Below are 11,471 nucleotides of genomic sequence, written 5' to 3'. Positions count from 1 at the left end.
TAATTGTCATGTTTAGTGTGATGGTGACTGCTACAGGAGTAACAATGTGAATGGCTAATAGTCTACCTTAATATGTTGAGAATATAAAAACCTTAAACTCTATCTTGGATAAAAAAAAATCTTCTGCTTATTTGCAATACTTCCTCTGGTAGTAACCCTTAGTTATTGATGCATTCAGATGTTCATTTTTTTATGAGAAAAGAAACACAAAAAGAAAAAATAAAACGTCACCCATGCATTATTTTGTTTCCACAGAGACAAAATGAGGCAAGACCAGCTCTTGATCAATTAAACAAGTTCAGGACTTTTTATTTTTCTATTCGAGCACCATAAACAAATTTGCAAGCGTACGTCGTCGTAAAGGTTACGGGTAACCTTTCACCTTTGGAGTGTAAATGGCTATCATGAGCTTCGAAATTATTGCAAATTCAGCCCGAGCAGCAGCTCTCAGCCATAAACGTCATGCACGCTCGATTTGTAACTAGGATGCGTTTATAAAATTGAGCTCTTTGAATCTGAAGTGCAGCTATCATTGTGCTAGTGCAATATTTACTTCACTTAGTTCTAAAGGATGAGATTGCAGAACGGTCGCCACCCGAATGTGAGGCACAGGCACTGTAAACTTGAACTTCTCGACAACATTCAGGTAGATCACGTTGGCGTCAAGGCTCCAACTTGGAGGAGACTTAAAGCCCCTGACTCAAAAATATCACGTAAACAACCATAGTCAGTCGACTGCTTGATTTTGATGTGCCTGACTGACGATTAAGCTGCTATTTAATCTTACGATTTTCCAGATGACAGATCTGTGCTAACGCGCTCCCTAAGATAATCGACTGGCTGCAGACAAAAGGAAAATCGCCTTAATAAAGACGTCACAGTTAATTTTGCACGGCCCCCGTCTCTTTCGCTCTGGCAAATTGGCAGATGACTGCATCATGGTTGGTGGGTGTTTAACTCTAAAAAGCAGTGAATGGACACACTGAGCGATTGCAGTCAAATCTATAATCGTACGCCCCTCGGCTCCCAGCTTGTCAGCTTTAAATAGCGTTTGTGGCATTTGCCGGGATGCTGTTGCTGCTCTTCCGTTTGATCAGACTTTCTTTCAGGGGTTTTGTCACTTTGGTACCACCTGCTGTTTCATCCATGTACTCGCGGAAGCAGTAGACCCCGTACAGCCTGAACTTTTTGTCAGGGAAGCCCAAGTGTCGGACCCCGGGGTGGGAGCCTCCGCAGCGAGAGCGGGGGTTGACGATGGGGTACCGAATGCTGCCGTCTTCCAGCCACCCTGCTTCGCAGCGGTCCAGCAGCTGGAACTTCCACGCTGCATAGAGCTGACCCACTTTGGCCACGGCCGATCCATCTCGAACGCACGCCTTCACAGCCTCGGCGTAGTTCACTTTCTTGAAGCGTTTGAGGAAGTACACTTTGCCTAAAGGTGCATTAAGAAAGGAGAGGTTGTGTAAACGTGTGAAAATGTGGATGGAACGCAATCCGTGTATTAAAAGAGGCAAGACGTGAATAAATCAGACAGATTAAAATCAAATTAGCTGAGCCTGGGGACAGATTTTGTTCCTGTACGTCTGGTTTTTGTTTAGAGATTTGAACACAGTGAGTTGCCTGTATATTAATAATTACCTGTTTACATTTTTGCCCTGTAAACAAGTTGCACCGTATCTTATTTGGATTTTCTAGTGACAAAAAAAGCATAAAGCAGCAAATAAGTGGAATATTTTAAAACTAAAACATTGGGAAGTGTGGCTTGTATTCAGATACTTTTACATAGACAACCCCAAATAAAACTTAGAGCAACCAACTGAAAATGGCCACCGTGACAAGGTGGTGCCATCAAAAAGAAATTAAAAAAAAGAGACTTTTAAAATGAAATTACAGGGAAAAAAAAAATCTTCAAAAATAAAACCTTAAGTTTTGCCCCAAATCTGCCCATAAAAATCACGTCAGCAGCCTCGGCCTCACTCGTGGCTCAGCTATAGATTTTCTGCTTGTTAATGTGACTGCTGACTATTAGAGTGGCAGAATATTGTCTCATATTTCCCCAGGGGACTTTCAGTAAAAGGCCTTCCAGCTGGACTGAGATACAGTATCTGACTGGGCCACCGCTGAAACCTCCTGCCTGCAACAGACTGTCTGCAGTAATTAACACACATGGGAAGCAATGAGCGGTTATGTCAGCTTCCTGTCAAATCAGCTTTTTCTGTCTGAGGAAAAACATGGATGCTCCTTCTGAACGCCAATTATGAAGCCTAAAAGGAACTTTTTATCTTAGTTTGAACTTTTTTTTTTTTATGAATGTCTTCAATCTTCAATATTGGTCAAAACATATAAATATGAATTTATGTTGGAGGTTTTTTTTCAGAACAGAAATAATGTTTCTAAAGCTGTTAAAGTTCAACACAAATGATAATATCCCCTTTAAGCTTTTTCACAGTTTGTCATGTTGTAGCAACAGACTTTAATGCATTTAGGGAAATTGTGTGTGATGGATCAGCTCCTAGCAGTGTGTTGTTGTTGTGCATTTTGCCGAATAAAAAAAAAAAAAAATCTAAGACGTGTGTCATGCATTTTTACTCAACAACAACTCTTTCTTAAGAACGTTTGGATTGCATGAGTTATAGTAACATTTAATTTCCGTCTGGGAATGATCAAATATTTTTAAACTGAATTTGAATTTCCTGTATTTTAGAAACAACTGTGATTACAGCTGCACCAATTTGGAGCATGTTTCTACCAGCTGTGAACTTTTAGAGATCCAAATATTATTTTTGTTCCTTTACAAACTCCGCCATAAACTGCCACCAGTTTCCCTGTTTAGACTGAAGAAGAAAGCATCCAAGGAGTATGATGTGATCAACACGATGTTTCAGGAGCTCTTCGGTTTTTTTCTCAGATTAATCCCCTCTTCTTCTGATTTGGGTAGAAAACAATGTCTTGGTAGGTTCGGAGCTGCCATACTCTATTTTGAAATGACAAACTACGCCCTAAAGGATGTTAAAAGCTTGGGATAAATGTTTACGACTCAGCTTGGGCAAACTGAACGGCGGTAGATTTGCTTTATAAAAGGGGGGAAATAGGATATTCATCCTGATCCAGTTGACTTTATGAAATAAAAGGCAGTGCAGGTTGTATGTCAAGGACAGAGAGCAAAGATCCAAAAATGGGTTGGGAGAACCCTTTTAGAGCCCCTGTGCATATCTCAGTAGGTGTGTGAAAGGGGGCACAGATGTGGAGGTCCAGGTTATCTGTAATTAAGTTGTGGAGAAAGGACAATGGAGAGGCTGAAGGTGGGGGGGTACATCCAAAACAATCTGGGAGCAGTCCCCCCAGGGCTGCTGACATGGATAAAACCACAGCAGTCCGGGGGCAAATATGGACACGAGACGCAGTGTGGACCACACAATGGTCAAGGAGAAAAACCCAGGAGACCCACAGAGGCCGATACCATTCCCACTACAAGCTCATCATCTGGGGATGGTATTAATCCTTTGGAAAGGCACTGTATGCTTAATCCACACCAAAAAAGAAAGAATTTAAGTTGGATTTATAATTTTAAAATGAACAGATATTTTCTCATAAATTTTATTTGCTTACCTGTTCCACGCAGAGACGAGTCTGGTTCACTCTACATCTTAAAGCTTTTCTTAATCCAGATCGTAGCTAATGCCTTTTAACAAACATAATGACCGTGATCTAATATAATTTCCTTGTCTAAATGATGATTTCAGTAAAATATGCTTAAATATTTTCTGTATCTCCACAAAGCAAGCATCAATCAGATTATTATGTTACAGCCTTTTCTTGTCATGCATTTGGATCATGTCACGTTTACCCCCCCCCTACACCCATGGGACTGTGCATTGCCTTTGACTGAGCGAACATGAACCCAGTGTTTGACTGTTCAAACTCTGTTTGGGTGTGTGAACCCGAAAGCGCCGCCGTGCTCAGACTTGGTTTGGGTATGTGATGTAAATGAAAGCTCTGGGAGATGAAAGGCGACGCTTTGCACCCAGAGGACACTGTGTCCCTTACAGGACTGAGTACTCACAGCCTGATTTAAATCTAGCAGCCTCGGGGCGTCCGAGATCACAGTCAGAGATCAAATCAAAACAAGCCTCAGTTCCCCTATCATCAAACCGCACTTCTTCTTCACAGTGATGCTTTTGCAATGCCGTTTCTGACGACGCGTTGTTCTTCCCCCAGTCGACCGTAGCCACGGATACCAGTTCCGACATCCACATTGAAACTGTGTGATCGAACCATACAGGCGTGTGCACGCATCTGTGGTTTCTCACTGTTCCGTCTCACCATTTAGCTTAGAAGTGAAGCAGAAGGCGTCGTAGCGCTCATCCTCCTTGTGCCTGTAGCCATAGTTGCGGACGCCAGCCGGGGTGTCCTTGCGGCCACACTGGTCTCTGGGATTGGAGATGGGATACTGGACCGAGCCGTCCTCCAGCCATCCAGCATTACACCAGTCCAGTCCTTCCAACCAGGCCTGATGAGAAGCACAATGTGGGCCAGTGGGCCAAAGTGAAGGATTAAAGACATTAGAACCAATGGAGGGGATAGGATTTATTGCTTCTGTCATAACTCCATTAGTCTTACACTTAAATGCCTGAGGCTTTTTTGGATTCAGTGGGAGAACCTGCAGTAAAATGTCTTGCATGACTCAGACTTTCTACAGCTGTAAAAAAAAAAACACAAAAAAAACCTGCCAAAGACTGTTGTACCTTTAGACAATTAGATCTGAAGGTACAACGTCAAAGAGACAATTCGCTGATTTTAGGATCTGGTTTATTTTTCTCCATATAAGTGTGACATTTACATCTGACTGACCCTGGTGACAAAGTTCAATGTAGACATAAAACTTGAGTTTCACCTTTCTTTCTTTTTTTTTTTGTTGACCCTGTAGTTGAGCTAGAAGCCCTAATTTCGCATATTAACATCATTTCGCTGTTGCTTTTTAAAACTGAGTGGTGGGAGGTTAAATTCTGCAGATAAATGTTCTCCAGGGTTAAAAGAAGGCTGTATTTTATTTGATACACATGCCAAATTGAATGTGAATTCACCATTTTCCAGGTCTAGATGGGACTGTGGAAGAAAAAAGAAGAAAAACAAAAACATTTATATTTCCAGACTTCATTCCCTGTACCTTTATTGAAATGCTGCCCTTCCTTCCTTGCAATTTCAAGACATGACGAGATTTAAACAGACCAAATCCTTGTACGGCAGACCCACAATCCTTGCAAAGTAAAAAAGAGACATAAACACGACAGACGCTACAGGTAAGCATGAGTTAACTGTGATGCCAAAGAGGGTTTTTGTTCTAGATGTTAATCCATTTCCTCAGCATGTTGGCGACAATACAAACTCCACATGAACGCCAGCAGAACCTGCAAGGTGCAGCGGGCATCACACTTTGCTACGTGTTGGAAGATTGCCCCGGTGGGACGATTGGTGTGCAGAAGGAAGCACCATGTAGTGTCAGTCAAATATCTCACTGCGTCCTTCAGCGATAGACATAATGTATGTCTCTCACACAGGACTGTGACAAATTTATCCTCACACTTGACACTTTCATGGAAGAGTTTCTGAATAGAAATAAGAGGAAAAAACAGATAGGGCAAAGAGTTTTAGTCCAATACTGAGCCAAAGATAACATGAACATGGAAGGACGGTCCCGATGTGCAGAGGTTTTGTCAGGCGACGAGATGAAGGCTGATCTGACCAGCTTGTGTCAAGAACAGAACACTCAGGCTGGCCATCATCTCTGCTCCAGAGCACACATGAGTGACAAAGACGTGCTTTTTGAGAATAAAATCCCAAAGAAAGCGCTGCATCTTTGATCTACAGGCTGTCCAGACATCACAGCAAACCCCAAAGACTTCCTCAGACACGTGTCTTCCTGTTCTTCATGAACGCATGTGAAATACTTAGCAAAGAGCACAGGGGTTGCCATCTTTTCATGTCAGACTACTCTGGAAATTTCTGGCTGAAAATGCGTACAGACTAAGGCAGAAATACATGCCATCAGTTCTCTTTTGACAGAAGATGTGCTGACTTCTCCTGTAGCTTTTTTAGTCTTAGCTGTCAATTAGTTTGTGCTTCTTTGTTTTTACATTTCTATTTTACTGTGAATAACTACCCCCCTAAATGCTATGCACGTGTTGACTATCTATAAACTGTGGTAATTTTTCTTCAGGCATTTGTTAGACATTGGCGATCTACTGCAGACACATTAAGTTTGAAAACAGCCCTGGGAGTCAATGTTCAAACCTATGTGTGAGGAGAGGTTAACTGATTTTGCTCTCCTCAGCATGATGAAATTGCAAGGAAAAAAGGACAGCATTTCAATAAAAGGATAGGGAATAAAGTCTGCAAAATCAGTTAGATCCCTTGCAGAACGGCTTCCAGAGGAATTTAAATGGGCTGTATTATGTATTTTCCAGGCATATGGTGCCATTTCATAGCACAATGGAGTAACTATGCCATTATTTTTAAAAGCTGTAGTGGAAGAGTCCTGCTTTAGGTTATCGATAAGCCAAGATCCTCACGAATGACGACCATTGGGTAAAATCAACAATCGCCACCCAGATCTTAGGAAGATTTAACCGTTCTTATCCTCATTAGCTGCATAACAAAGTAAAAAAAAAAAAATCCCAGTTTTACTCCCTAAAAACATCCAGCTAAATTCCGCACCATCCCAATCAAAAGTCACTCCCATAACAGAACAACCACCAGTTTTCTGAACTCACTTTGTGCAGCTGAGAATGAGAGGCCAAAATGGCATCCTGGTGTTTGCAGGCGTCCTCTGCCTCGTGGTAATTCAGCTTGTAGCGCCCGTCGCGGGGGTAGTAGGGAAAGACCACTCCTGCAGGCGACCCAAACAGAAAATGTGTTGGAGTGAAAGGCTGCCAAGATTATGAGTCTTCATTAGCTGAAAAACATGTACAGATGGAAAAATGTCGGCAGGAGGTCAAACCGATTCCTGACCTTCTAAGTCAAGGTTGACGAATCCCGTATCATCCTCCATGTCGTTAGTGACCTCACACTCGTAGCGCCCGTAGTCCTCCAGGGTGACATTTTGGATGATCACAGAGGCATCACCTGGTCCTGCCCGCTCCAAAAACACTCGTCCCCGGTATGAGCCAAACACACGCTGCTGCCTGGGGGAAGCAACAAGATCAACGAGCGCAATATCCCAGCTCTTTCAGAGTGAACCCTGCTTGGCATTTATTGTTGCGTGAAAAAAAAAAAGAAAAAAAAGTGTCATGAGTCAAAATCAGCTCATGAAACCCCAAGTCATCACTTGATGCCGTTTGAAGATTAAAAGATTTTTAACAGTAAAAAAAAAAAAAAAGAAAATTACATGGAAATTTAGAAAGAAGGATTTACTTTCCCAGTGCAACGAAGACGTCCTCGAACTGCAGGGCATCTGTCACTTTGGTCCATTTGATCCGAATGCGAGCAGGATCTGTGTTCTCCGGCTCATGATGAAATCTGCAGGGCAGCGTGATGGAGCCACCCCGATGTGTCACCACCTTACCTGGGGCTGTCTGCACAATCACAGCTCCAGTCTCATCCTCTGGGGGGAGGGGGGGAGGAAGAGGACAAAGCTCACCGTAAACAAAAAGCATTTTAAATGAAATACATGCATTTATGTAGTAAAGTCTCGTAGGTTCTTTTAGGCTTTTTCGACACAGAACTGCTACCTGAAGCATTTCTGATTATCAGTTCAAATGACCTTTGACACTTTTATGCACATCACACCAACTTAGGATTGGTAAATAAACCCATTTTAGTAACACTGGTGAGGTACCATTAGAGCTGCACAATATATCACAAACACATCCCTATCACAATATCACTGTGTGCAAAATTCATTTAACAAAGAACTGTTTGAAGTGCAATAATTGTTACCTAATACATTACAAGTGTTGCGTACTTGCATTTTTCATGCTAATGTAATATTTAGTCCCACGGCAGCAGATGCTCGCCCTGGACACACATTGCCTAAAATACCGAAGGTCACAGAGTGCTAGAAGCACAGATGGGGAGGAGAGGAAACAAGAAAATAAGCATAAAACTGTTATCATCATCAGCACAATGTTTACTAGCATTACCTAACTTGCAAGATTTTCTAATGTTGTGCAGGTCTTAGCTGTTTCCCAAATGAAAAATAAGAAAATCCGCTTACATTGGTCAATATATCCAGAGTTCATCTTTTATCTCATCAAACATTTCACCGTGCAGCGTGCCCATCCTCCTGCATCGATTTGTCGTCATGTTATCCTCTCTAGGAAGTTGCCAAAACTCTTACACAACATGACTCACCGAAACGGCCCAGTGACTGTACGTTGAACCTAATAGCAGGCGAGTATAATTATTCCTTTTGGCAGATGTTTGCTTGACTTGTGGCATAAACATATAAATGTTTAATTCAGAGCTGCAAAAAGGTTTTTTTTTTGCTACATGACACCCAAATAACGGCACCTACAATTATCCATGCCACCCAGCAATTAGACCCTTCCTTGCTTGTTGTTCTTCTCAAACTTGTGTGTCTGCCATGAAAGTGTCAAGGAGTGTTTTGAACATAAAAAGGCTCAATCTTTTTTTTTTTTTTTTTTTTTGATTAGATCATGAGAGGACTTTGTGTTGCTTTGTATTTAATTTATGGTTAGCAAATACATTATGCTTCAAAAATGAGAAGTTTGAAACATCTACAAGGGACGAAAGCATAACTAAGTCGACTTCGTTCAGAGGTTGTTGAACCTGAACAGGCTTTTTGGAATTGTAAAAGTTTTGGAAAATGTTCCGAATGTTGAGCGAATATGACGCGCTCAAATCAGACTTGTATCTGTCAGACACGTGAAGGTATCATTACCGAGCACGTGCACCACTCGTCTCCTGGGCTCCATCAGATCCTCGGGCGACACAGAGAGGGCAGAAGTCAGGATGAAGATGACAAAGAACATTTCACCAAAGATCTGAAGCTGACGTTGCTTTGAGGACTGCGAAAGGAGAGCACATTGAAAATCAGCATCACAGGCTTACCTAAGGAGGAAAAACCCCTTAAGCAGACCTAAAAAAGAGTTAAGCTGGCGGATATGTCACAGACGCATTTATTCAAGATATAAATGCCCTGAAAAACATAGTCTGTGTTTGAACCTTTGCGTTAATGCTGAAACTCTTTGGAAAACTTAAAAAAGAAGCAACTGTATGTGTACAGAGGGAAAAGTGAGGCAGCAGACAGCAGATTACTCTGGCCTTCTCGAGGTACGGGATTAGAGGATTAGTTGTTTTAACTGTGTTTGGTTTTAAACAAAGCTTTCCTTTAAAAAAAAAAGAAAGAAAAAAAGAGAAAGAAAGACAAGAATTTTACCTTGCTACCCTTTATAACAAATGCCAGGGAGAACTGGAAATCTCTAAAACGTTTGGGCATAAAAACAATTGGTCCCTTTAGTTTCCCATTAGAAAGCAAACATCAACGCATATGAACCCAGAAATACACAAACGCCAGACACTGATAACTCATTTATGAAATAAAGAAAATTCTGTAGAAAAGTTAAATGCATCTCATATTTTAGTAGATTGCAGACCCAACTTGAGCAACAATAACTTCAAATTGATGTTTTCTGAAGGACTTTTTCAATATTTCACATTGCTGTGAAGAAATTTGGAAAATTGGAATTAGGGTCAGATGGAGGGGCTGGAACTAGGATTGGAATTATGTTTGGATGAGGTTTGGAATAAGGGTTGGAGTTAGTGTTGGAATGAGTATTAGGCTTATAAGGTGTGTTGGAAGGAGGGTTGGAATTAGGGGGTTCCAACCATTATTGCAACCATCCTTCCAAACCTAAGCACTTGAGTTCTTTGCAGGGATGTACACTCCTGCAAATATAGGAAACAGCTTTAAACGTCTTCCTGTTGAGAAAATAACTTTCCTGTTGTCATTAGGTAGACAGATTGTGTAGAAAATCTTTTTCAGTCTCATGTAAAGTGGTGGTTACTTATCTAAGGTCTTTCGTTCTTTACATTTTGCTAAACCACATCTGCTTGCTTCATGACAGTAACCAACCAAAGATTTTTCTTTTTCTTTTCTCTTTTTTTTTTTTTTTTTTTAACTGGCAGCTATTTTCCTTCTTAATTCTCATGAATGGACAAAGATGCTTTGGTTCTCACACACAACCCATTCGCTTTGGCTTTACGTTTTTGTTTAATAAATAATGATACAAAGCACATCAGATTAGATTACGATTGTTTTATAATCTGCTGAAGAACAGCTCTTGTTTAACATGAATGAAGATGTATTTTCTTTGTATCACTGATGTTGTTTTTTCCCGCAGAATTACACCTGTCATTTACTTTAATAATGCGTTTTATCAAAAAAGGGAACAACGAGACTGCTTTGCAGTAAACGTCTTTTAGTTAAACGGGTGCTTTCAGCTCATTTTACTAAAACGCTCACTAACTGTCATTGCTTTGGATGCACAGAGCTCTGCAGTTTGCAGACCAGTGTACGGCTTGACTCAGCACATAAAGCCAGTGAAGTTGCTGCATCAGGTTAATCCATTAATTCTTGCACGGGAGAGAGGGGCATTCTGCGAAACACAACACGCTCAGGTCCATTGTTTGGATTCTCATGCAGGTCCCGAGGGGATAAATTCATCACCACAACAAAAGCAGTGCCAAGTGGGTCCCGTGCAACTGACTGTTTTTCTCCTTTACCGAAACGCTGCTGCCGCGTATGAAGACTTAACATGACCCGAGGCCTCGGTGGCAAATGCACTAAATCTGCCGTTTTGCATGCACCTTGCACATTGCAAACAACCCTGCAGCATCACTCCTCTTGAGGTTATTCCAGAGATCATCCTAGCAGTCGTACAGTCATGCAGTGCGCAGAGCTGCAGAGCTCAGCCGTACTTACAGAGTACAGAAGTCATTTTCAACTTACCATGGCTGTCAACTCGATTTAAGGCAGACGTTCTGTAGCTTAAGTCCTCGTTCAGGTTAAATGTTGTTCTGCCGCTGCAGCACTCGCCTCTCTCCCTCCCTTCATCGCTGCTCCCTCACACTGCAGGGGGAACCACCAGCATTTGTGGGTCCCGCAGTGCTTCAGTGACGCAGCACATTATTTGTTTGGGTCTATGTGGAAACATAGCAGAAGATCTGCCATAGGAAAACAGTCACTTTGTTGCGTTTGTGTCAAGCTGTTTTCATTCAAGGCTTTGTCTAGTAAAATTGACATAATCAGATGTATATGACTGAGGAAGAGCAATAACAAACAGGCTTCAGATCACTGTTTTTTTTTCTTTTTTTTTCTTAAATAATACAGAGTTTGGTCATTTCTCAAAGAGCAAAAACTAATTGCAAAAATTCCATTGTTCCTGTTGAAAGATATGTAGAGTAAGTTTAAATTCTGTTCAAATAATCTCTTTTAAAACTATCAGTCATGT

The 11,471-nt window shown here is 41.4% G+C and overlaps 1 protein-coding gene across 1 annotated transcript; it reads right to left on the bottom strand.

Moving 5' to 3' along the window:
• Positions 1-278: 278 nt before the first annotated feature.
• Positions 279-11,136, bottom strand: hapln4 (hyaluronan and proteoglycan link protein 4). The gene is made up of 7 exons (XM_008407244.2): positions 10,970-11,136; positions 8,900-9,026; positions 7,411-7,600; positions 7,009-7,181; positions 6,771-6,886; positions 4,324-4,510; positions 279-1,432 (listed from the first exon to the last, which is right to left on the bottom strand). Exons 1-7 carry the CDS (start codon positions 10,970-10,972, stop codon positions 1,041-1,043), a joined length of 1,188 nt encoding a protein of 395 aa, XP_008405466.1. The 5' UTR covers positions 10,973-11,136; the 3' UTR covers positions 279-1,040.
• Between the last annotated feature and the right edge of the window lie 335 nt (positions 11,137-11,471).

This window comes from Poecilia reticulata, linkage group LG4 (genome assembly GCF_000633615.1).
Source record: "Poecilia reticulata strain Guanapo linkage group LG4, Guppy_female_1.0+MT, whole genome shotgun sequence".
NCBI lineage: Eukaryota > Metazoa > Chordata > Actinopteri > Cyprinodontiformes > Poeciliidae > Poecilia > Poecilia reticulata.
The sequence above is the reverse complement of the archived record's forward strand: the minus strand, read 5'-3'. Positions and strand labels throughout refer to the sequence as shown.